The following is a 24,485-nucleotide window of genomic DNA, read 5'->3' as shown; positions in this document are numbered from 1 at the left end:
CAGGGTGGCAGGTTCTTGCTCATCAGATGGGTTCATAGTGTGCTGAGATTAATGCACGTCAAGAGGAAGAGGATCCCTCCTTATCATGCGGATCCCTTCCCAGTAGGTCCAGCCACCCCCTGGTAGTCAGGGCCTTGCAAAGCACCAGAGCTCTGGGGAAAAGCACCATTTGGGTCCTTGCTGCAAAGTGCTTGGCCTAACAGTCTGAAAGATAAACTGGGGCCAGAGATCAATTAATCACATTGCAACTAGCTGCTTCTCATTCCCAAGCTGAGAACCTCTGCTGAGGAGCATCTCCTCACTCACCCCTTGGCTTTGCCCCTGCAGACAGCATGAAAGGCACCTGTTGGCTGAACATCCAGGACGGGCGCTGCGAGGTGAACATCAACGGAGCCACGCTGAAGTCGGAGTGCTGCGCCACGCTGGGGGCGGCCTGGGGCAGCCCCTGCGAGCGCTGCGAGATCGGTGAGGCCTTGCCCCGTGCTGCAGGCAGCGAGGCTGGCGGGAGGGCACCCCCTGCTCTTGACACTGCTCTGCTCTCTTGCAGATACTGCCTGTCCCCGCGGCTATGCCAGGATGAAGGGGGTCACATGTGAAGGTAAAGTGCTGCAGCACACAAAGCAAAGGGGTTTTTTTATTATTATTACTGGGAATATGATCATGGTTCATTTGCTGTTGTTTTGCATCTTCGAGTGTGAAGGAACTGGATGGGGTCCTGCATCTTCCGTGTTGTCTCTTGTTGTTGGCCTTTGCCCTGAGCACTACAGCTGGGTGTTTTGGGGCAGAAACCAGTCTCCCGTGTGTAGCACCAGGATCTGGAGATGAAATGTTTCTGTCTGTGTGTTCTGGTGCTGCTCTGTCAGCTTTGTGCCAACTCAGCCAGTGCAACAAACCCATCCTGCCTGCTAAACCTTCTCTGACAAGGCTCTGGGATGCAGCCTCCTTGCAGAAGTCTGCACTTGGCTCAGTGCTGACGTGCTCTGTGTAGGCCACTCTGGGCTCCTTTGGGGTCTCCAAGGACTGGTTACATTCCTGCCTCTTGCTCCCTGCCGACAGACGTGAACGAGTGCGATGTCTTCCCCGGCGTCTGCCCAAACGGCCGCTGTGTGAACACCGCCGGCTCCTTCCGCTGCGAGTGTCCCCAAGGGCTGACCCTCGATGGCACTGCCAGGACGTGTGTGGGTAAGGACAAATCACCCAGGGACCTTGCTAGCGGCGTCACAGGGCTGGTGATATCCTACCATTGGTGGTGTCACATTTTTTTAGTGTGGATGGACCTGCTTATATCCACATTAATTTAAATTCAGCTCCCATGGCAGTTTTTGAAGCCTGTCGTAATTTATCTCCTATTCACTAATAGGACAAATACCTATACCTAATAACATCACATCACAGGAGTGCCTTGTGCCTCGGCATCCCAAAGGCTTCTGGCTTGATGAGATCTCCTGGTGCTGGTGTCACCTGTGGATGCCATCTCCATCCACACAACATGGAGCACTCACCTCATTGCTCCCAGGGTGGCAGCTGTTGCCCATTTCTCTTCTGCTTTGAAGATGCAGCAGCAGAGCATGGCACTGATGGGTGGTGGCAGAGATGACACTTGTCCCCAGTGGGGAGATTCCCTGCAGGAAATGGTTCCCGACAGAGAGAAATCCCTGCGAACCCTCGTGGTTGTCGGGTGTCGCAGGCAGGGGCTCTGCTCTCTCCACAGACGTGCGCGTGGAGCAGTGCTACATGAAGTGGGATGAGGATGAGTGTGCAGAGCCGCTTCCCGGCAAGTACCGGATTGACATGTGTTGCTGTTCCGTGGGCGCAGCCTGGGGCATTGACTGTGAAGAATGTCCCAAGATGGGCTCCAGCGAGTACAAGGCCATCTGCCCAAGGGGACCCGGCTTTGCCAATAGGGGAGACGTGCTTTCAGGCAGGCCATTCTATAAAGGTGAGAGGAGCTGGCAGAGTTGCTGAATCTTTGCTTCAGCCCAAGGGTCCCACTCCTTGCCCTGGAACACCAGGTTCGTTGCAGACATCCTCTCTCTGAAACACTTCTGTTTTTCCTTTCTCCACAGATGTGAATGAATGCAAGGTCTTCTCTGGCCTGTGCACTCATGGGACCTGTCGAAACACCATTGGCAGCTTCAGGTGTCTCTGTGGCAATGGCTTTGCTTTGGATGCTGAAGAAAGGAACTGCACAGGTAAGGGAAGAGGCAGTCCCCTCCAGACCATTCCTGCTCAGTTTGCTGCCTTGCCTGCCCCATGAGAGGCTTAACACTGAGTTTGATATGCAAGACAGACGGCCCCAGGCCTAGGCTCCTCTGGCTCCGTTAGCTGATCTGCTCCATCCCTGCAGATATCGACGAGTGCCGCATCTCACCAGACCTGTGTGGCCACGGCACCTGCATCAACACACCGGGCAGCTTTGAGTGCGAGTGCTTCGAAGGCTACGAGAGCGGCTTCATGATGATGAAGAACTGCATGGGTGAGTTGTCTGCGCTGTTTTGAGTGCAAAGGCAGAGCTGGGGTGAGTGGCAGCAGTTGCAGAGGGAGGAAGGGTTGGAGTGGAGCTGTAACTCTGGAAGGAGAGCAAAGCATCTGTGAAGTCAGGGGCTTAAGAGAGACTGCACAGACTAAGGACTGGGGGATGCATGGGGAGAGACCCCTAACAAGATGTGGGAGACCCCTCGGTTCAGTCAAACCCTGAATTCACTGTCTTGTTAGTTGGGGTTGTCCCTCTATTTTGGATTATATCTCTGATGATGGGGCTGTGGTCCTTGGCATCAGCACAAAACCATTATCAGGAAGATCCAGCTGATGGGAACAACCCGCCACATTTCCTGTCACTTCTTGCAGATATCAACGAGTGTGAGCGCGACCCGCTGCTGTGCCGAGGTGGGATCTGCATGAACACAGACGGCAGCTTTGAATGCATCTGTCCCCCTGGACATGAGCTGACCTCGGAAGGAAACGCTTGCGTAGGTGAGATGGTGGAAAGCAGTGTTATGACCAGAGCCTGCTCAGGGGTGACGATGCAGGGAGACTTGGATCTCATGCTGGGTGCATGGTGCTATCCTTCCAGCCTCATGTGCAGGTGTAACAAACCCATCTAAAGACCAGGAAACATTGTGGTCATTCCCAGAGTTTCACTGTGTTTATGATGTCTATTGTATTACCTTTCTTTTCCACGGAAGACGGAGCAGTGGGATAATGGTGAGGACATGGCCAGTACTGGGTTGTCTCCTGGCTTCTCTGGCTATGTGCACACTAGTAAATGAAGACTCTAGACTTGATCTCTAGACTGAGGACTAGACATCCATTCTCTAGACTTGATCTGTGCGCACACGTAGCCCTACAGCCAGGATGCCCAGTGTGGCATCAGCATGTCTGACTGCTCAAAATGATCTCCCCATTACAGATATCAACGAGTGCTCCCTCAGTGACAACCTGTGTCGCAATGGACGCTGTGTCAACGTCATCGGGACCTATCAGTGCGCGTGTGACTCCGGCTTCCAGGCCACACCGGACAGGCAGGGCTGTGTCGGTGAGTGGTTTCTTTGGCCAGATAGTCATGCCAAGATTCAAGTGTGATCCCTCCTCAGTGACCCCACTGCAAAGGCATGTCTGCCTCTTTGTCACTGGTGTCCCCTGCGTGCGAGTGGCTCTGCTGCAAGGTGCATATCCCAGCTCAAACAGCCTCCTGACCTCTGCCTTCTCCTGCAGACATCGACGAGTGCACCATCAGCAACGGGGGCTGCGACACGCACTGCTCCAACTCGGAGGGCAGCTACGAGTGCAGCTGCGGAGAAGGCTACGCGCTGATGCCCGACCAGAGATCATGTGCAGGTGAGCGCTCGGCCTGGCCTGGCCCTCATCCCACGGATCTCTGAGTCCTTGGCCCTCAGCCACAGTGTTGGTTTTGGGGTGGGGGAGGTCTCATTTTTGGGACACTTTCAGGGAAATTATTTCTCCGGAGAGACGCTCCCTGCTTGCACTGCTGTGCAAATCCAGAGCTTTACAGGCTTCAGAATCTTGTGGCTACATGATTGGGAGTGCAGACCCTCCTGTGCCACCCTCGTTCCTCCTCCCTCAACACCCAATCCTCTGTCTTTAACTTCTTTAACCCAGACAATGTTCATCTCTTTCCAGATATTGATGAATGTGAGGATAATCCAGATATCTGTGATGGTGGGCAGTGCACGAACATCCCTGGGGAATATCGCTGCCTCTGCTTTGATGGCTTCATGGCATCCCTGGACATGAAAACCTGTATTGGTGAGAGCAATACTTCACCCTGGACTTCTGCCATCCTGCAGCTCCAGGCTGCCACTAGATGGAAAGAGGGAGGGATGGAAAAGGCTGCCCCTTGGGCAGGACAAGGTTGCAATGATGCTCAAGGTGGGTCCTTCTTCTCCCACAGATGTAAACGAATGTGATCTCAACCCTAACATCTGCCTGCATGGCGAATGTGAAAATACTAAGGGATCCTTCATCTGTCACTGTCAGCTGGGCTACTTTGTCAAGAAGGGAACCACAGGCTGCACAGGTGGGAATACCCCAGGCCTGGAGCCATGGGTGCTGTTGGGAGCCCTCACAAACACCTACGGCATCTGCCCTGGGCATAATGTTATCCATCTGCGGGGGGTTCTGTGGACATGTGGATCTGCAGGAAGCCCCTGGAGCTCCCAGGAGCCACTGGTGTCACAGGATCACAGAATGGTTGAGGTTGGCAGGGACCTCTGGAGATCATCTAGTCCAAGCCCCTGCTCCAGCAGGGACACCCAGCGCAGGGGCACAGGGTGGCATCCAGGCGGGTTTGAAGATCTCCAGAGAAGGAGCCTCCACAACCTGTCCCCATCAGAGAGCAGGCTGGTGCCAAGCCGTCCTCTCCTCTCTTGGTGCTGGGTCTGATGTCCTTCTTTCCTGCAGACATTGATGAGTGTGAGATCGGGGCTCACAACTGCGACATGCACGCCTCCTGCATCAACGTGCCTGGGAGCTTCAAGTGCAAGTGCCGCACGGGCTGGCTTGGAGATGGCCTCAAATGCAATGGTGAGTTGTCACCACAAGAGAGGAGGATGTTGGATATTGCCCTGGGGGCACCTGTAATACCTGGGTGGCATCTGCGCTGCAAATGCTCTGAGGCCCTAGAACCCTGCAGGAGGATTTATTGAGGTGAAGGGGGATGCAGGTATGTGATGGAGTGGGACTGTAGGTGAGGGTGTGTGTATGGTGATGTAGGACATACACAGGGATGTATAGGATGTGTAGGGTGGGCTGCATATGGTGTCAGGACAGTGACTTACTAGTATGAAGGAAAGTAAGAGGGGGTAGAAATGTGTGTGTAAGGCAAGAGCAGCGGCCCAGCACTGACGGGGGGTCTCCCTGCCCAGACCTGGACGAGTGTGCAACTGAAGAGCACAAGTGCAACCTGAACGCCAACTGCGTGAACACGCCGGGCTCCTACCGCTGCGCCTGCCGAGAGGGCTTCAATGGGGACGGCTTCTCCTGCTCAGGTGAGGCCTGCGCGCTCCCCGAGCAGCAGGAACGTGGCCTGGGTGGCGGGAAGGGTCACCCCATCTCAACCACCAGCCTGGCTCAACACAGGGATTCGCTGGAGCAGACGTATCCCCCCAGAGCAGTGCAGCCTGCCACAGCCGACTCAGATACTCTCCCTCCATCCAGGCTGCTGAGATGCCCTCAGAACGGATCCCTCTTTTTCTCAGCAGATGTTTGGTCAGGGCCAAGGCAAGGAGAAGCACTGCAGCCTTCCCTTGGAGCTTCCTTCTCTTAGGAAGAAGCTGTCAGCAAAGCCTGTGGGATTTTCCTGGCTAAGGTGTGGGAAGCCTTTGTGTTTGCAGGGGCACCACATTAGTCTCACCCATGATTCTCCTCAGATGTGGACGAGTGTGCGGATAACGTGAACCTGTGTGAGAACGGGCAGTGTCTCAATGCGCCTGGGGGTTACCGCTGCGAGTGCGAGATGGGCTTCAACCCTACGGAGGACAGCAGGGCCTGCCAGGGTAAGTGCCTACAGGTCTGAACACTGCCACAGGGGACCTAGAACCTCCTTTCTGGGCATGATCTCTCCTTTACCATCATCCCAATCCAGTGGCAAACAAGGCATCTTCTAGTGATGCAGGGTCCCCAGGTTATTCTGGGAAGCAGCTGGATTCCTGATCCATGAGCGCGGGGTGACACATTACCATAGCAAGCACCTCCTCATGTGTCCCCTGTCCTGGCCCCTACCCTACCATTAGCCCATACCCAGTTGTCTCTCTCTTGCAGACATTGATGAATGCACCTTCCAGAATATTTGTGTCTTTGGGACCTGCCAGAACCTGCCCGGGATGTTCCGCTGTGCCTGTGATGACGGCTATGAGCTGGACAGGAGTGGAGGCAACTGCACAGGTATGGGACTTCCAAGGAGCCCTTAGATGAGGATCCCTGTCCCACGATGTGCTGCTGTGAGCTAGTGAGGCAGAATGAGACAAGACAGGGTTCGTTTCTATGAGAATTTTGCTTACTGTCTTCTGAAGAGTCTTGGAAATAACATAGTTGTGGGCAGTGCGTGGACAGAGCAATGCTGTGTGCACAGCCCTGGACCATGTGTTTTGTGGCAACCGTCCACAGGCCCTGAATCTTCACCTTCTCTTTTCAGACATCAACGAGTGTGCAGACCCCGTGAACTGCATCAATGGCCTGTGCGTCAACACCCCTGGCAGCTACCTCTGCAACTGTCCACAGGACTTCGAGCTGAATCCCACTGGCGTGGGCTGCGTGGGTGAGTGGCTGCAAGGACAGTCTGGGTGTTGTTTACTGCAATAGAGGTTTCCTGCAGATGATGGTGTGGACATATGGGGCGGGAATGGGACCTTATCTCTCTGTCTCTGCCTGGGGACAATAGTGTTGCTGGTTCCTTCTGTGCCCACCAGCATCTTCTGGAGAAACTTTGCTAATCTACTGCTGTTTTCGTGCAGACACTCGTGTTGGGAACTGCTTCTTGGACACCCAGGATCGAGGAGATGGAGGGATCTCCTGCAGTGCAGAAATTGGCGTTGGGGTCACTCGGGCATCCTGCTGCTGCTCCCTGGGTCGTGCATGGGGAAATCCCTGTGAGCTGTGTCCTCCAGCCAACACAAGTGAGTCGGGAAAGCTTCTGGGGCCAACTTGATGGACTGGGGTAGGGAAAGGATAGGCTTGTTCAGCACTGGGCAAGTGGAGGTAGAGGGGCTAGGCTGGCTTGGAGTATGATGGCAGTCAGGATGCTGCATCTGAACCAGTGTCACTGTATCCATGGAGCTTTTCTGCTGGGTTTCTCCCTCCTTGCCCTGTTCCATGGAAGCCCAGCATGGCTCAGGATTCTCCTGGCTCTTTCCACAGCTGAGTACAAGACCCTGTGCCCCGGAGGAGAAGGGTTCCGGCCCAACCCCATCACTGTCATCCTGGAAGGTAAGGAAAGCTGGCACTCCCACACCTTATCTCCAGGTCCTCCAGTGCCAACAGAGCCTGGGCCTGCTGCAGGCACCATGTGTCCCAGCATGGGCTGGTTGGCCATGTGCAGAGCCGCTACCCATGTCCATCAGTGTGTGCCCTCCTCTGACATGTTCTGGCCACTTGGCCGAGCAACTTGGATGCCAACAGAGGCTGGAGGGGGTGGATTTGACATATCGGGTGTCCCCTGGTCTGGCTGGCCAGGTCCCTGTGCAGGGAGCACTTCCCGGCCGTTCTCCTTCCTCAGATATCGACGAGTGCCAGGAGCTGCCCGGCCTCTGCCAGGGGGGCAACTGCGTGAACACTTTCGGCAGCTTCCAGTGCGAGTGCCCGCTTGGCTACTACCTCAACGAGGACACCCGCATCTGCGAAGGTAGCTGCCCCGCGGTGCCGGTGTGCTGGATGCCCGCGTGCGTGCGTGCTCATAGCTGTGCTTGTCTTGGTGCTGGGTAGGGTCTTCTCTTTGCCCCCTAGGAAGCATTTGGCAGAACCCCTTCCCCTGTCTCTTCCAGACTTTCCATCCTTTCCATGCTGTGCCTCCGAGCCTTCCCAATACAAGGTCCCTATGAAGTACAGCGTGTGCCCTGTGCCAGACCCATCTGCCCCCTTACATCATGCCAGGCCTATCTGCCCCCTTACATCGTGCCAGACCCACTGTTTTGAAACACGGTTTCCTCTTTTTGGCAGATATTGATGAGTGCTCTGCCCACATCGGAATCTGCGGCCCCGGCACCTGCTACAACACCCTGGGCAACTACACCTGCGTGTGCCCTCCGGAATACATGCAAGTCAACGGTGGAAATAACTGCATGGGTATGCTGCTGTCTGAGCACGGGGCAGGGGGGCTGGCCGTGCCCTGGGGGTGCAGAGCCACCAGGTCACACCATGGGCAGCATGTGAAGAGCAACGTGGCCAAGGGGAGGAAGTGGGAAAGTGATCGGCCCTGCAGGAGCTGGGAATCAGGACTCCTGGATTCACCAGCTTCCTTGCTGCCTCCGTGCTCCTGTGCTGTACACACTGCCTATGCCTTGAGGCTGGTGTTTGCCATGTCGTGGGGAGGATGGTTGGCATGGGGTGGGCACATCCAGCAGAGCTTTTGTATTGTCACTGCCTGATATGGATCCAAAGTTGTCGCTGGAGCAAGGTGGCTGGGCTTCAGGCCACCCATATCTACGGCTGCTATTCTGGGCATCCCTCAAGGGCCTATATGGTCCTTGGGCACCAGAACAGGGAAGTCCGGCATCTCCCAGGCAGGGAAGGTGGTGGAGCTGGCAGCTCCCATTCCCAGGGCTGCCACAATCCGATGTCTGGGCTGCCTTTGCAGACATGAGGAAGAGCGTGTGCTATCGCAACTACAACGACACGTGTGAGAACGAGCTCTCCTTCAACATGACCAAGAAGATGTGCTGCTGCTCCTACAACATCGGCAAGGCCTGGAACAAGCCGTGTGAGCCCTGCCCCACTCCAGCCAGCCGTAAGTCAGCCCAGTCAGGTCCAGCGTAGCCGGCCGCGTTCCCTCTCCTCCTCCCTTGCTGCATCCCACCCTGCCCGCCTGCTAGGCATGACCTTGGCCTTCCCCTTCCAGCGGAGTACCAGATCCTGTGTGGGAACCAGGCCCCCGGATTTATCATCGACATTCACACCGGGAAGCCAATCGGTGAGTACAGCCCCGCTTTGGGGGCTGCTTCCCCTTAGACTTCTTGCTAGAGCTGACCGGAGAGCAGCTCTCCGGCTATGGGGGATTCTTCCCTCCCTTCTCCCCTACTGGGATGCTGACAGAGGCTACTGTTTTTTGGGTTTTTCTTGTGGGCAGATATCGATGAGTGCAGTGAGATCCCTGCCATCTGCACCAACGGTGTCTGCATCAACCAGATCGGCAGCTTCCGCTGCGAGTGCCCCATCGGCTTCAGCTACAACAACATCCTTCTCATCTGTGAAGGTAACCGGGAAGGCAGGACAGCCCTGCCGAGCCAGGAGGGTCTCAGCATGGCACTGACACCTCCCCAGCTCATGGGGCAATAGGGTGAGGGCTGTCACAGAATTGACATTCTCGGACTTACTGAAAGTCTCTTCATTTTCACCACCAAGGGATGGAGAAATACTGCTGGTTTTCATGAACGTTCCTCTCTGGTTTCCTTCTCCCCTGCCTTATTTATTAAGAAAAAAAGAAACAGTTGATTTGAGTGTTTAAAAGATTTGAGTTGTGCTTAAAATGCATCACTTTGTTGTAAATAGAAAAAAAGAAAGATTAAAATTGACTCCAGGTGGAACAAAACAATGCTTAAAATTGTTTTGCTCCAGTGAGCCCCTCCAGCTCTGCCAACACGGCGCCTGGTGCTTGCTCATCACTCGGTACAGTCACAGCTTTGCTTCTCTCCGCCCGCAGACATCGATGAATGCAGCAGCGGGGAGAACCTCTGCCAGCGCAACGCTGACTGCATCAACATCCCGGGCAGTTACAGGTGCGAATGCTCAACTGGATACAAGCTGTCGCCTAGCGGAGCCTGCGTGGGTAAGATGGGAGCTGTTCACTACCTATTGCAGACACGTGCGGGAGGCGGCGGAAGAACCTGCCCAGGCTCTTCAGCTCGTTTTGCTTGTGCACTCGAGGAAGGACAGGATGGAGGACATGCCAGGCCCGTTTGTGGGTTCCTTCCTGGTCCTTGGTCAAGCCTGGGGACTATGGCATAGCTGGGCTGTGCTTGTGGGATACGTGTGCTCAATGGAGCAATTCCCTCTGCTTCTGGGCTCCTGAGAGATAGGAAAAGGTCACTGTGAAATGGAGCTGTAGTTAGACATCTAAGGGGCACGTTGGTTTAAATGTTGTGCCCAGGATGCTGGGCTGATGCCAGGCACTCTCAGTGCCCTCCCTTGGCCTACGTGTCCAAGCGAGCAAGGTTTGCCAGGACCCACCGTGCGTTGCTGTCGTTGGTTTTGTGGTTTAGGGTGTAGAACGAAGCCAGCGCAGGTGCTCGTACAAGCGTGCTCTCCTCATTCAAATCTGCAACAAAAAAAAGAGTGGCCCTTTATATTTTTACACACTATCTATGCAAACTGAGGGGCCATTTTATCCATTTCCCCATTTCCAGTGATGGAATTCCTTGGAGGAAGGAGCCTACCACCTACATAGTAGCAAATCTCAACCATCTTTTCTTCCCACCAGCTGGCTGAACCAGCTCAGGCAGAGTGCAGATGATAAACCTCAAAATCAGCCTTGAATCCATGATGAACAAAACCAGCTGTGGAAGAAGCCCCTCTTCTGGCCCTGGGATGAGTTTGTACAGCCAGCATTTCTCCATCAGTGGGGAACTCTCAGTACCTGAGAAAAACCATTAATTGTGGCCCTATTTTATCGGAAGAAGGATGGAAGCAAAATGAACTCTCCAGGGCTACATTCTCAGGCCATTTTCTGCAAGGAAATTTGCTGTTTTAAAAATAGGAGCTCATATGTCCTCTTGCTTGGTCTCTATGAAACCACCTCTCAGAAAACTGAGACCCTGTTCCTCTGTGCTGCTGCTCTCAGACACAGCTCTTACCAGCAGGCAGGGATCCAGGGCAGCCCAGAGTCCAACTTTTCCTGTTTGGCCCATCTTTTCTGCTCACTAGTGTCTACTTTGCTTGGTTTTAGGTCGCAATGAATGCCAGGAGATCCCCAACGTCTGCAGCCATGGCGACTGTGTGGACACTGAGGGCAGCTACATCTGCATCTGTCACAACGGGTTCAAGGCCACTGGGGAGCAGACCATGTGCATGGGTCAGTATGAGTGCCACAGCCCTGGGGTGCCCGTCAGGATGGATGTGAGATCCTCTTGGCCCAGGCTGCTCCTGCATGCCAAAGGGATGTTGGAGCCAAAGGGATGTTGTGCAGCTGCTTAGACCTTGTCTGCACCCCCAAACAGTGGCTCATTCAACCTCTCGAGTCGACTGTGGTGCTTTTCCCTGCAGATATTGATGAATGTGACCGGCAGCCCTGTGGAAATGGAACCTGCAAGAACACAGTTGGTTCCTACAACTGCCTCTGCTTCCCTGGCTTTGAGCTCACACACAATAACGATTGCATGGGTGAGTCACATCCAGCCCTCACCACACCGAAAACTGCCCGGTGTCTGGACACGACATCGGCTGTGGGACATTTGCTGGATGTCACACAGTGGCTTGCGGGATGGGAGCACTGGGTGGCGCGTGGCACCAGCTGGGTGTTACCTGCAGGATTGTAGGTGTCACCAGACAGGCTGAGGGGTGGTGAGGGCAGCGCGCTGTCCCTCACATGCTGTGCATGTCTCTTCTCGCTGTGCTTATCTTCTCCTTTCCACAGACATTGATGAGTGTTCGTCCCTGGTGGGGCAGGTGTGTCGAAATGGCCAGTGCATAAACAGCATCGGCTCCTTCCAGTGCCTGTGCCAAGAGGGGTATGACCGAACCCCTGACGGGAAGAACTGTGTTGGTGAGTGTCTGGGGAGCGAGATGGACCTTCTCAGTGGGTCAAGGTGCATGTTGGCTCTCTGCGGAGGTGGTGGTGTGCAAGGAAGAGTTCTTTTCCATATGCTGAGACCTGGAGGTGGTGAGGATAAAGGTTGTCCTCTCCGTGTCCCTGAAGCATGGATGGCACACGGGTTAGACAAGCACATGGTACTCAGGTTACTCGTGTCCATCACGCTGCCTCCTGCAGCATCAGCTCCTGCAGGGCTGAGCCCTTGTCCCCACCACACACCAAGTAGGACATCTTGGAAAATGTCTCCACTTCACCTTGGGTCTTTTGGGGAAAGCAGCGGATGGTTCCTAGATAGGGCCTAGTGGACCCTGGCACCGCAGTCAGCAAGATCAGCACATCAGATATCTTCACTGGTGGTTTCCTCTCCTCTGCAGACATCAATGAGTGTGTGAGCCTGCCTGGGACCTGCTCTCCAGGGACCTGCCAGAACCTGGAGGGCTCTTTCCGCTGTATCTGCCCGCCCGGCTACGAGGTGCAGAACGACAACTGCATTGGTAATCCTGGTTCTCTGTTTCTTCCATTTCTATCTCAGCATGTGCTTGGTTTATCCTCAGAACATCCACGTGTTGGTGGAGATATTTGGATGTGTTACCACCTCCAAAAGTCCTGCTGAAAGCAATTGCCCACAGAGCAAGGGAGAGCCTGCTCCCAGCACAGTAGAGGCTGAGTGGTTTTGCTGTCTCTTCGTCATCCCATTGCCATTTGGGATGGGTTAAGGCATAAGGCCAGGCCTCCTGTCACCCAGAGGGGTGACATCTTGCAAGCATCACCAGGGATCATAACCTCAACTGGCTCGATACAGTGGAAAAAGAGGAGTGTCCTTTGGGTGCTCTGCAAGCGACATGTCCATGTTGCTCCTAGATATCAACGAGTGTGAAGAGGAGCCCAATATCTGCCTATTTGGGACGTGCACCAACACCCCTGGCAGCTTTCAGTGTGTCTGCCCCCCGGGCTTCGTGCTGTCTGATAATGGCCGCCGCTGCTTTGGTGAGTATGGAGGTGCCTTCCTCAAGCTGAAGCATCGCTGTGGGCCAAGGGGGTGTCCACAGCCACCCTGGACGGTGGCCTCGTGCATTTCCCGCACCTCCCACAGATACTCGCCAGAGCTTCTGCTTCACTCGCTTCGACAACGGGAAGTGCTCTGTCCCCAAGGCCTTCAACACCACCAAGGCCCGGTGCTGCTGCAGCAAGATGCCAGGAGAAGGCTGGGGAGATCCCTGTGAGCTCTGCCCGCAGGAAGGAAATGGTAGGTGGCCCGGGTCCCAGCTCCAAGGAGGACGTGGCTTTGTGCTTGCCACACAGGCTGTGGAGCCATACAAGCTGCCCAGCCAAAGCACATTCCAGCTGCTGGGAATGGAAGCGCCTCCAAGCACACCTCACTTCTCTCCTTTTCTCCAGTTGCCTTCCAGGAGTTGTGCCCGTATGGCCATGGGGCCATCCCAGGCCCAGGTGATACCCGAGAAGGTAAGATTTGAGCTAGAGAGGGGGATAAATGCGGGAATGGGGTGGAGACATCCGCCTGGAAGCAACCAGGCTCAGGCTGTCTGGATCATAGGGTTGAATCCCAGTCATAGAACAGGAGGGATGTGGACCTGGGTGCTCCGTGGCTCTTCTGGCCTGGCTGCCTCAGCCTGGGTCGAAGCCACCTGTTTGAGATAGAGAAGCCCTGAGGTGACAAGGCCTGTCCGGGAAGGACAGGGATCTTGGTGGCCACGTTCTCACAAAAGGTTTTGTTGCCTTGGCTTCCTCTCTAGATGTGAACGAGTGCTCAGAGAACCTGGGTGTCTGCATAAACGGGGCCTGCATTAACACCGACGGCTCCTTCCGCTGCGAGTGCCCCTTCGGGTACAACCTGGACTACACGGGTGTCAACTGCGTGGGTAAGGGTCTGCACGGGCAGCGCCTGCCTCTTCTTGCTCCAGCTGAGTTAATTTTCTCTCCTTTGTGGCAAGGGCTATCATTCCATGTATATATGTATGTGAGAGGGATTTTTTTTTGCTGAAATCTTCCTCTCTCCTTCCCTCTCTTCCTCCCTTCCTTTCCCTTGCTCCTGGCTTTGCTAGGCCTGCTTGAATTCCCCAGTTGGAAGCAGAGACCAGGCTGCATCTTTCCTGTCTAGCCCAGCCACCTAACCTAGTATTTCTTCCCTCAGATACGGATGAGTGCTCCATTGGCAACCCCTGTGGGAATGGGACCTGCACCAACGTGGTGGGAGGCTTCGAGTGTGCCTGTGATGAGGGCTTTGAGCCAGGTCCCATGATGACGTGTGAAGGTAACGCAGCTGTAGGGCTACCCCTTCGCCCCTATTGCGTGCTGATAACCAGACAACACCTTGGTGAGTGGTGGGAGAGACTTAGCAACCCCCTACCTGCTTTCCCCTGTCTCCTTTGGCTTGGACAGCGCTCTCCCGGTTGGAATTCTGGATTCTTTCACTTACCAAGGCTATTTCTCATGATCTGCCTCCAAATGGCAGTGCAGAAGCTCTGGCTGGGGCTCCTCTGCATGTGAGGATCACGCTGGAGCCGTGTTCTTTAGCTTCCTCTGAGGCTGTCCAGCTGGAGCCCTGCTTGGGCACAGCAGCTGCCTCACCAAGAGGCCAAGAGCCATTCGAGTTGCTCAGGCACCACATGTCTGTCCCTCTGCAAGTGAAGACCACGTCAGGAGGCCTTGGTGGAACGCGCAAGGCTGTTCTGAGATGGAGTTTAGGGAAAAGTCTGCCCTGGGGAAGTTCACCACTGTTATTTTCCTGCTGGGGCTGCCTAGAGCATGGAGTCAAACTCTCCCTCTCTCCTGTCTCCCAGATATCAATGAGTGTGCACTGAATCCCCTGCTCTGCGCCTTCCGCTGCATCAACACCTTTGGCTCCTACGAGTGCACCTGCCCCTCTGGATATGCCCTCCGAGAAGACAGGAGGATGTGCAAAGGTAAAACCTCCCTTCTGCCTCCCTTCCCAGCAAGATGAGGGAGATATTGGCGAATCGGTGCAGGTCTGAGTGGCTCCTGCAGTGCTGCAGAGCTGGCGGGTGCTCTGTCTCATGAGGTTCTTGGTTGCAGATCTGGATGAGTGTGCAGAGGGACTGCACGACTGTGAGTCTCGAGGGATGCTGTGCAAGAATCTCATCGGCACCTTCATGTGCATCTGCCCTCCAGGGATGCAACGCAGGCCCGATGGAGAGGGCTGCACAGGTACAAAGGACCAGGCTGGAAGGGGTTCCCAGTAGAAGCTGAAGCCATCCTCTTCTAGGCATTACCCATGCAGCTGTTTTTGTATGTCTTTCTGTCAAACAACAACTTTATGGGGTTGTCCATGGTCAGAACTTCCACTAGATGTTAGTACGTCCAGATCTGCATGATATTAGGCACACAAGGAAGGCAGAGCTGGCCCCACTCGTACCCTCTACCCTGTCTAGAGGTTTTACCCACCCATTTTGAGTATTGTGGGCATTTTCTCTAGGACAGTGTGAGGGTGATTCTGACACAGTGGCATCATGGGGGCTTCTGGAAAAGCGAAATTCATCCCATGCCTCACTACAGCCCTGTGGCTCCTTCCTTCCTAGATGAGAACGAGTGTCGCACCAAGCCTGGCATCTGCCCGAATGGCCGCTGCGTCAACACAGTGGGAAGCTACCGCTGCGACTGCAATGAAGGGTTTGAAGTCAGCCCCTCTGGCACAGAGTGCATTGGTAAATACCAGCTCTTGGTAGGTCTCAAGCAGGCTCCCTTCAGCAGCAGGCGATGCTTGCCAGGGTGGTCCTGCCTTTCTGAGAGGCATTTGCCCAAGGGAAGATTTGGAAGTGCTGTCCCAGATCCTGAATTTCTCCCCTCCCTCTGTCTCTCTCTCCAGACACCCGCCAGGGATTCTGTTTCACGGAAGTGCTGCAGACCATGTGCCAGATGTCCTCCACCAACCGCAACCTGGTCACCAAGTCCGAGTGCTGCTGCAACAGCGGGCGCAGCTGGGGCCCCCAGTGTGAGCTCTGCCCGCTCCCTGGCACCACGCAGTACAAGAAGATGTGTCCTCATGGGCCCGGGTACTCCACTGACGGACGAGGTGAGCTGGGCCCCAAATCACCTGCCGTGTGAAGGGAAGGAAGCAGAGATGTGGGACAGGCCTATAGAGTGCCTGGAGCAGGCAAGAAGTCTCTGGGACTCCTGTAATTCCCTGAATCTAGTCCCTGGCACCCCGGGTGGATCTGTGCTGCACTGGTGCAGTGCTCGCATGGGACAGGGGCAGCGCTGGTGCTCACAGGTCCTTCCCTTCCTCCCCGCAGATATCGATGAGTGCAAGGTGCTGCCCAACCTCTGCAAGAACGGGCAGTGCATCAACAGCATCGGCTCCTTCCGCTGCCACTGCAGGCTGGGCTACACCGCGGACATCACAGGCACGGCCTGTGTTGGTGAGTCGGGAAGAATCCCATTTCCTTGTGCAGCCCTGGGCTCGATAGCAACCCACCTGCATCCGTCCTTCTGCACGCAGCGAGAAGGTGTCGTGACCCACACCTGGGGCTGGCCAGCCTCCTCTGTCTGTACTGTTGGTCCTGCTGTTGGTTGGGGTGTCATTTGGGGAATTCGGGTGCTGAGATAAAGGGCACCCCTGGCATCACAGCAGTAGAGGGGGAACCCTGGGTGACCGTGTGCAGGAGCCCTTTGCTAGACTGCATGGTCCCATGGGAGGAGGTGGCCCAGCCTGTGAATGCTGATGTGTTCTGTGTCTCGAGTCTAGATTTGGATGAGTGTAACCAGTCCCCCAAGCCATGTAACTTCATCTGCAAGAACACAGAGGGCAGCTACCAGTGCTCCTGCCCCCGAGGGTACATCCTGCAGGAAGATGGGAAGATCTGCAAAGGTATCCAGCTAGGAGAAAGACCAGTTCCTGGTCTCCCCAGGGTCCCAGTGCACCACATACACGCGGGTGCCACAGACTGAGAGCACAAAGCCAGTAGAGTAAGCTCAGGCACGTGTTCTTATTCTTGTTGCTTTAGACTTGGATGAATGTTCCACCAAGCAACACAACTGCCAGTTCCTGTGTGTGAACATTATTGGAGGTTTCAACTGCAAATGCCCGCCAGGTTTCACTCAGCACCACTCGTCCTGCATCGGTGAGTAGTGCTGGATGCCGTGAGGTGCCCATGGATTAATCTCAAACCCAGCAGTGGCTCTGGAGTCCAGCAAGCTCTGCCTGGAGCTGTGCATCTGCCCCATGTGTCTCCTCTTCAAGCTGTGCCCAGCACCAGGCTGCAAAGCTGCAGCCACATCCTTGGGGCTGGACCTACAGCTGGGGGTCTTTTGCAGACAATAACGAGTGCACGGCCCAGCCCTCGCTGTGCGGAGCCAAAGGCCAGTGTCTGAACACGCCAGGCAGCTACAACTGTGAATGCCAGAAGGGATTCTCCCTGGACAGCTCTGGTGTCAATTGTGAAGGTGAGTCTTTGCTTCTGGGGCTTTGGCAGAAACGTGCTCCATGTGGAGACGTTCCCTCCCAGTCTCTGTGGCAGCTCAGCCCAGCCAAGAAGGGACTGTTCCTCATTTTGGGACTCCATAAACACAAATGAGAAGCCTTATTGTGATGGAGAGGTCAGTGGTGATTGCCCTGACCAGCCTGGAGATGCCCTTGAGCCCTGGGGCTGAGGGTGCAATTCAAGTCCAAGCTGCAGAGCCATGTTTAGGTGGAAAAACTGCCCCCACAGGAGTGCTCTGGCTGGTGGATGATAGATCCACGTGCACATGGGCCCTGTGCCCCTGGCCTTGCCCGCAGGACACACAGAAGGTGCCTCCCTGTTGTCTGTGTCGTTACTGCAGATGTGGACGAATGCGATGGAAACCACCGCTGCCAGCACGGCTGCCAGAACGTGCTCGGGGGCTACCGCTGCGGCTGTCCCCAGGGCTACGTGCAGCACTACCAGTGGAACCAGTGCGTGGGTGAGTGCGGCTTGGGACACCGGGAGAACTGGTGTCCTACGTACGGGTGGCAGAGGGCAGGTGAGGCACCGAGCGCCTCTTCAGGCCTCATCATCAGAGGACACAGAGGACATCATAGGACACAAGGAGCTCCCTTCCTGCATCCTTTCTGACCAATTCTGCTCTTTTTGGGTACAGATGAAAATGAGTGTTCCAGTCCCACCGCGTGCGGCTCCGCTTCATGCTACAACACTCTGGGAAGCTTCAAGTGTGTCTGTCCATCTGGCTTTGACTTTGACCAAGCCTTTGGTGGGTGCCAGGACGTGGATGAATGCTCAGCGGGCGGCAGCCCCTGCAGTTACGGCTGCTCCAACACGGATGGAGGCTATTTGTGTGGCTGTCCTGGAGGCTACTTCCGAGCAGGACAAGGGTGAGAGAAGCAGCCCCATGTAACCCATCTCCTTTGTATTTCACTAATACAAAGTTAATGGAGTGGCCAACATTGTAGTAGATGTAGGATTAATCTAAATTCCAGGGTTCAAATGGATTAAACCTACCTATTATACAAGATGTGACCCGATCTCCTCCAGGCTGGTCACCAGCCATTCTGCACAAGCTGTACCCTGTATGTGAGCATGATTCTCCGTATGTTTCCTGGTGTTTCCATATGTCCATATGTTTCCTGGTGTCACATGGGGATCCTGTGAGGACAGTGCAAAGATTCCCCTCCTGAATCTGAACTAAGTCTCTCTGCTCTTCTTGTCACCAGGCACTGTATTTCTGGCCTGGGTTTTGGGAAAGGTTCCTACATTCCTGCCCCTCAAGAGGAGGATGAGGACAACCTGCTCTCGCCTGACACCTGCTATGAGTGTAAGATAAATGGCTACCCCAAACGGGGCCGGCAGAGACGCAGTGTCAACGGGACTGAGGAACACCAGGTAAGAAAACCATGGCATCCTGGATGGGGTGTCAGACAAGACAGGATCCAGTTCACCTGGGGGATGGCGGGCCAGGAGCAGCTCACTGTGCACCAGCACATGCTGGATACTTGGATGGTTGTGTAGGGCATTGAATCCAGAGGTCCTGTAGGTATGGAAGGTCTCTTTCAAGAACTTAGAGTAGCTCGGGCACAAAATATGGAAAGTCATGCAGACTAAAAGTAAGGTACATGTTTCCCTTCAAGGGCAGCTGACCAGGGGAGCAGCCTCCACAGGGCCACAGGGGACAGTCAGCCCTTACTGTTGGATTCCAGACAGGACCTGTCACTCTAAGTACAGGTTCTCCCTTGGAAGGAAGTTCCAAGGAAGGAGTACAGGGCTCCTTCAAGAAAGTCAGTGGCCAAGGCTGGGCAAGTTGACCTGGGAAGTCCTTGGGACCATGGGAGCAAAGAGCTCCTGAATATATTGGTGAGTCCTCTGAAGGTGAGGGCAGTGAAGGGGTTAGTTCAGTCAACTCCTACCAGGGCAGGACAAGGAGGGAATGAACTACCGTTCCAATCTCAGAGGTCCAAAGAAGGAACCAGGCAACGCTCAAAGGACAGCAGAAACTGAAGAACTCATGCCCCACTTCCAAGAGCTTCCTTGGGGTGGCTTTCTCCACCTGGCCATGGATTGCTCTTTATATCTACCTCTGACACACCATGTTCTTTCCTTAGGACCACACTGTGAACTTGGCCAGCATGGATGTGGATGCTCCTCTGTCCATGATGCTGAACCTCTCTGACCTTGCTCACAAGAAGCACATCCTGGAGCTCCTGCCAGCTGTGGAGCCCCTGGAGAACCGTGTGCGGTACCTCATCTCCCATGGGAATGAGGATGGCTACTTCCGCATCCACCAAAAAGAAGGGCTCAGCTACCTGCACCTTGGCCGCAAGAAAATAGTGCCTGGCACCTACCTGCTGGAAATTGTGAGTGTGCCTCTGTACCGCAAAAGGGAACTGCAGAAAATGGAGGCCAAGAACCACCTCAACTACTTAGCAGGGGAGCTGGGCCAGGCACTGAGGATGAAGCTCCAGCTCCAACTGTACTAACAGCCATGAGACCCACCCGCCCAACTGACAGTACAGTCCTTAGCCTTGCCATCCACACCTGGAAATAACTGCCTCTTCTCTTGTTGCACCCCCCTGCCACCACCTCCCCCAGCGCGCTCTACAACTGATGGGAAATGTCCCTCGGGGCTCAGCCCTTGCCTGGGCCGTGTGGGGATGCTCTGCTTCGTGGGGGTTTGGTTGAGAACCAAGCCATGCCACAGAACAGCTCGTGGAAGCTTTACCAAAGATTCAAACCCTGTTAGCAGGGACTCCCTTTCTGTGTCCAGCTCCTTCCCTTAAAATAGACCCTGTTAGTCCCAGCTGGGAAGGGCTGTCCCTCAGAGAAGTTCCCTGTTCTTCATAGCCCCAGGCCACACACCACCCAATATCCCAGAAGATGGGAAGGGGCCTGGGAATGGCTCTGGAAGGAGCTATGCCATGGTGTGGTATTAGTGCATGTCCACAGCTCTTCTTCTTGCTTTGCTTCTTCAATGTCATGGTGCTAGGGAAACCCTGCTACACTGACTGTTCTGTCCCCTCTTTGCCTTCTGGTCCTTTTGTAGAAGAAAAAGTCACCACTGAGTGAACGGGTAGGTCAGATTTCTAACCTTGCACTGCAAAGCACCCAGGCCCAAGGCTTCTGCAGGGCACCCAGTGCTTTCACACCACAGTATGCCGAGCACACGTCCACCCTCTCAAGGGTGGAGCTGGAAAAGCTTTTCCAGGACTCCAGGGAGTGAAAGAGTTAATGTGTCCTTATGTAAGTGAGTAGGAGCTCTGGGGATAGCAAACAATTTGTTGCAGAATGTGCTTGAACAAACTAAATTGGCAGGCAAAAAATGTCATGAGTCTGGTATGGAGCAGTTGGATCCTTGCCATGCTGAAAGGGACTTGGAGGGCTTGGCAGGACACATATGACACACTGCAGGGGTGAGGGAGGGGGACACTGCAGCCTGTCAGAGACACAAACAATCTATCTAGGCTTTCCAAAGAGTCTTTGATTCTGAACTACCCTTCTGCATGATTCCTGTGCCAATGGCCATCGTTAGGACCTTTTCTAGCACTGAGGCTGCAAGTCCCTGCTGTCCGGTTGTCACATTCATCTTGATCAGGCCAAGATAATGACTGAAATCAGTCTCTGATTAATATAGACAAATGAAATGCTCTAAAATACATGTCTGGAAAATAGGAAGTAAGTGAATTGAAGCCTCCCTGCTGCTTCCAGTAGCCTGTCCAGTCTCTTCTGTCCGGATGGGCTCTTCTTCTTCCCAAGAGGGTGTTCCTTACCCAGGTGATCTCTGTAATGGCCATTTCCTAGCTTTGCATGAATCCATTTTTGGTTCTGCATCAACACTGTGCATCACCAAAGGACAACCAAAGGTGCTACTTCACTCTGGTAACACACAAGACTACCTGATAGACAAATCAACAAATCTAAAGGTGCTTTTCAGCTTTCAGAAGCTGGTGCTGGTATTGAATGGTCAACGTTAGTGCACTGTATCCATCCACTCGTTCGTATTTATGTATAACCACCAAAGTTATGATTGCTCATGGTTGTGAGGAGTGCATATTCCTGTAGCTGTTTTGGTACTTAGGGGGAGAGTTGTTTTTTCCTGGTACACTGCCACCACATAGGGTGGAGGGGAGTGTATGTATACTGTATTTGCGCTAATATCAAACTTGAAAACTCTTTTGTATAATGCAGCTCCAGACTCTGGATTTTGCAAGAGTCCCAGAGCTCGTGACAGGATGGGTGGCCTGATGTTTGGGTATTTTTTTTATTATTTTTGTTTTGTTTTCCAACAGGTGCTTTTTTTAAAAAAATATTATTAATAATAAACTAGCAGAGGTGGGTTTGTGTGTGTGTGTTGAGCCAAAATTGTCAAAAGCTCAAGGTTTCCTTCATTCCTCTCTGGTGCGTTCTTTTTTTTTTTTTTTTTTTTTTTTTGTTATTGACTTTTTTTTTTGCTGGTTGTTTTTGGGAAACATTGACACCTGAAACCTGTGCCCCTGTTTGTCCCCGCAGAGAGAGCGTGAGCAAGAGCTCTTTGCAGGATTCCTTTTTGTATCAGAAGTAACAGCAACAATAAAATTATTTTGGGTTAAATGGTTCTGTGTCTTCGTCCTGGGCTGGGCAAAGTGGTGGCACTGCGTGGATGAAGGTGTAGTAGGGAGGCCAGATTCAGAGGTGACAGAGGTCTCCATAGGTTAGACAACATCCCAGCCCTCTTCTCTGGGTTGCTTCTGTGATAAATCACAGAGTCACTGAGGCTGGAAGGAACATTCTGCAGAACATCTAGTCCAACCACCCTACTGAGCCAAGGCCAAGTTGCTTAGGGCTGTGTCTGCTTGGGTGTTGAGTATCTCCAAAGGTGGACGCGATCCCTCTTTGCTCTGGCTCTTTACTTGAGCTTGGAAAACTCTGATGGACCAGGGAAAATGAACACGGCTCCCTAGCCCACAGCCTGGCCTAAATCTCAACCCCAGATAGCGTCTTCAAGAGAGGAAGGTTCCATGTCCAGCTCCTGCCCTCAGCATGTGTCCTACAACAGCTCCAGGGCAGCAGCAGAGGAATCACCAGTGTGAACCATTCCAAAAAGCCCCAGAATTGGATTCTGGAGGAGAAAATGGAATTTTGGAAGAGAAACCAGGCAGGACATGCTTGGGGGCAGCTGCAGCTCGTGTCGAGTGGGACAGGTAGACTCTTGGCCCCAGTGGAGTGAAGCTGGGGAATGACAACGAGCCTGAGGGGATACCAAAGAGCAGAGGAAGAAAGCAGTGGGGTTAGCACAGTGCAGCTTTATTTCCATGGTGGGGAAGAAGGGTCTCCCTGAGGGGCTCCATCCCTTAGCACAAACCTTCCTGCTGGCCATAAAACCCCTCTCGGTAGCCCCGTGTCAAGCTGCAGTGTCCCTGCAAGACGGGCACAGCTCTGTTCTCCCCTCAGCTCCTCACACAGTTCACCCGTGGCCCAGGGACATGGTGGCCCCAGCACCTCCAGACGCAGGATGGCCGCTTGGTGCCCACTGGAGCTGGGAATGGCTCCTGCCAGGCCTGGGTTGGCAGAGGGGGATCTCCCGAAGGTCACGCAGGGAGAGGTGGCTACGGCGCGAAGCAGAGAGCAGGCCGAGGCCGCGTTGCCATGAGGGGCTGGCGCATGGCGGGGGGCTCCATTGGCCCCCTCGCGCCTGGGTCGGGGCAGCAAAGCCAGCGCCCGGGTCTGGTGCCCGGGAGCCCCATCATGGACCCAGCGCGGCCCAAGGGACAGGGACAACACGAGGGGCAGGCGGAGAGGAAGGTCGAAGCTTCAACCTGGCGACAGGCAGAGCCACTCGGGCCTGCGTGGTGGCCCTGCCCCATGGCCGCCTGCCCCTCACCGCGGCACATGGCCCCGTCTGCAGGGGGAGCGGACAGAAGGGCCCCGGCAGCCGCTTTTTGTCCTTCCAACGTGTCTCCCCAAGGGTGCTGCAGACCAGGAAGAGAATCAAAAAGTGCTTAGAAAAGAGAGAAACCCTTAGAAAACCCGCCATGGCCGCCAGCCCCACGTGGCCTGGGGTGACATCGCAGAGACAAGGGGAGCCGGGGCCAGCTGGGCCGGGGGGCGCGCGGCACGGCCGGGCTCGCGCCATCCCTGCGCCTACACCAAGGCGTAGTCGAACTGGCCCCGCTCCAAGCCCTCCTTGTGGTCAGTCCAGGAGGAGGCGGGCATGCGGCTGTAGGGGTCCAGCAGGATGCGGAAGCAGCGCACCATCAGCATCACCAAGAAGACCAGGAGGAAGATGACGAAGGCGAAGACGGTTTTCTGCTCGGCATCCATGCCGGCGGCGCCGGCCGGGTGCTCGACCAAGGAAGGGGACAGCAGTTCATAATCCATCGTTGACGCATCATTCATGGCAGAAGGGGAGGCGCGCCGGGCGCGCGGGCCGGGCTCAGGGCGCTCACAGCACGGCCATCAGGCTCCCACGTCACTCCATGGGTGCCAGCGCCGCTGCATTCGCTTCTGCGCAGGCCAGGAGCTCCTGGAGAGGAAAGTGGAGATGGTGAGGGAGGAGAAACCGGCCTCTGCATGCTGCTCAGGAAGATGGGAGCTGGAAAGGATGAGGACAGGATCACTGTCGCCAAGGCTGCAGGGACCTGCCTGCCGGTAGAGTCAAGAGAGCATCCAGATGCCCACCAGAAAGGTCACAGAGAGCCTGTTTTAGACCTAGGAAGACCTTATTTATTTATTTTAATTAAGTAAACCATAATTTGAAACTTCATCTCGGTCGTTACCTTTTGGCAAGTGCCCACAATGCATGGGTCCTGCCACCTGGAATTGTGTGATAATTCAGACTCAAAGCGACCTCAGCTCCAAGCTCCCTTTAAGGGGACTGGGTTGCTCAGAGTTTTATTCAGACTGGTTCTGAAAACCTCCAAAGAGGGGCACGAGCCTTGACCTGGCCCCTTCACATTGAGGGACACATGCCCTGCTGCTGTATTTTGCCTGACCCACTGACTGCTTTGGGTTTTTCACAGAACCTAAAAGCAGCTCATTCCCAATGGCGAAGGAGGGCACCTACCTCACAGCAGTTACCCAGGGGC

The 24,485-nt window shown here is 54.6% G+C and overlaps 2 protein-coding genes across 2 annotated transcripts in view; one reads left to right on the top strand and one right to left on the bottom strand.

Moving 5' to 3' along the window:
- FBN3 (fibrillin 3) overlaps window positions 1–20,116 on the top strand; it is a 66,477-nt gene extending 46,361 nt beyond the window's left edge. The window contains exons 21-65 of the mRNA XM_088527079.1: window positions 328–465; window positions 548–598; window positions 1,057–1,182; window positions 1,712–1,939; window positions 2,067–2,192; window positions 2,348–2,476; window positions 2,848–2,973; window positions 3,410–3,535; window positions 3,715–3,837; window positions 4,141–4,266; window positions 4,412–4,537; window positions 4,921–5,043; window positions 5,385–5,507; window positions 5,889–6,014; window positions 6,280–6,402; window positions 6,653–6,775; window positions 6,972–7,133; window positions 7,375–7,443; window positions 7,733–7,858; window positions 8,173–8,298; window positions 8,810–8,959; window positions 9,071–9,142; window positions 9,299–9,424; window positions 9,872–9,997; window positions 11,114–11,239; window positions 11,431–11,547; window positions 11,801–11,929; window positions 12,352–12,471; window positions 12,839–12,964; window positions 13,071–13,223; window positions 13,376–13,441; window positions 13,732–13,857; window positions 14,130–14,249; window positions 14,779–14,901; window positions 15,032–15,163; window positions 15,535–15,660; window positions 15,822–16,028; window positions 16,249–16,374; window positions 16,701–16,823; window positions 16,960–17,076; window positions 17,270–17,398; window positions 17,777–17,896; window positions 18,074–18,305; window positions 18,645–18,813; window positions 19,530–20,116. Coding sequence (XP_088383205.1) covers window positions 328–465; window positions 548–598; window positions 1,057–1,182; window positions 1,712–1,939; window positions 2,067–2,192; window positions 2,348–2,476; window positions 2,848–2,973; window positions 3,410–3,535; window positions 3,715–3,837; window positions 4,141–4,266; window positions 4,412–4,537; window positions 4,921–5,043; window positions 5,385–5,507; window positions 5,889–6,014; window positions 6,280–6,402; window positions 6,653–6,775; window positions 6,972–7,133; window positions 7,375–7,443; window positions 7,733–7,858; window positions 8,173–8,298; window positions 8,810–8,959; window positions 9,071–9,142; window positions 9,299–9,424; window positions 9,872–9,997; window positions 11,114–11,239; window positions 11,431–11,547; window positions 11,801–11,929; window positions 12,352–12,471; window positions 12,839–12,964; window positions 13,071–13,223; window positions 13,376–13,441; window positions 13,732–13,857; window positions 14,130–14,249; window positions 14,779–14,901; window positions 15,032–15,163; window positions 15,535–15,660; window positions 15,822–16,028; window positions 16,249–16,374; window positions 16,701–16,823; window positions 16,960–17,076; window positions 17,270–17,398; window positions 17,777–17,896; window positions 18,074–18,305; window positions 18,645–18,813; window positions 19,530–19,904 — 6,062 coding nt within the window. The 3' untranslated portion in view covers window positions 19,905–20,116. The remainder of the gene's footprint in view (window positions 1–327; window positions 466–547; window positions 599–1,056; window positions 1,183–1,711; window positions 1,940–2,066; window positions 2,193–2,347; window positions 2,477–2,847; window positions 2,974–3,409; window positions 3,536–3,714; window positions 3,838–4,140; window positions 4,267–4,411; window positions 4,538–4,920; window positions 5,044–5,384; window positions 5,508–5,888; window positions 6,015–6,279; window positions 6,403–6,652; window positions 6,776–6,971; window positions 7,134–7,374; window positions 7,444–7,732; window positions 7,859–8,172; window positions 8,299–8,809; window positions 8,960–9,070; window positions 9,143–9,298; window positions 9,425–9,871; window positions 9,998–11,113; window positions 11,240–11,430; window positions 11,548–11,800; window positions 11,930–12,351; window positions 12,472–12,838; window positions 12,965–13,070; window positions 13,224–13,375; window positions 13,442–13,731; window positions 13,858–14,129; window positions 14,250–14,778; window positions 14,902–15,031; window positions 15,164–15,534; window positions 15,661–15,821; window positions 16,029–16,248; window positions 16,375–16,700; window positions 16,824–16,959; window positions 17,077–17,269; window positions 17,399–17,776; window positions 17,897–18,073; window positions 18,306–18,644; window positions 18,814–19,529) is intronic.
- Window positions 20,117–23,491: 3,375 nt separating this feature from the next.
- Window positions 23,492–23,908, bottom strand: CTXN1 (cortexin 1). Its single transcript, XM_010223248.2, has one exon. It carries the CDS (start codon window positions 23,794–23,796, stop codon window positions 23,542–23,544), a length of 255 nt encoding a protein of 84 aa, XP_010221550.1. The 5' UTR covers window positions 23,797–23,908; the 3' UTR covers window positions 23,492–23,541.
- Window positions 23,909–24,485: the final 577 nt, after the last annotated feature.

Source organism: Tinamus guttatus, unplaced genomic scaffold, assembly GCF_059628265.1.
Source record: "Tinamus guttatus ecotype Peru unplaced genomic scaffold, ASM5962826v1 Tinamus_guttatus_pri_ptg000261l, whole genome shotgun sequence".
NCBI lineage: Eukaryota > Metazoa > Chordata > Aves > Tinamiformes > Tinamidae > Tinamus > Tinamus guttatus.
This window is presented reverse-complemented; position numbering and strand designations above follow the sequence as displayed.

What these genes read in the sequence shown, in the direction of transcription:
- CTXN1 (XM_010223248.2), bottom strand. Translation starts at nt 23,796, where the DNA reads ATGAATGATGCGTCAACGATGGATTATGAACTGCTGTCCCCTTCCTTG.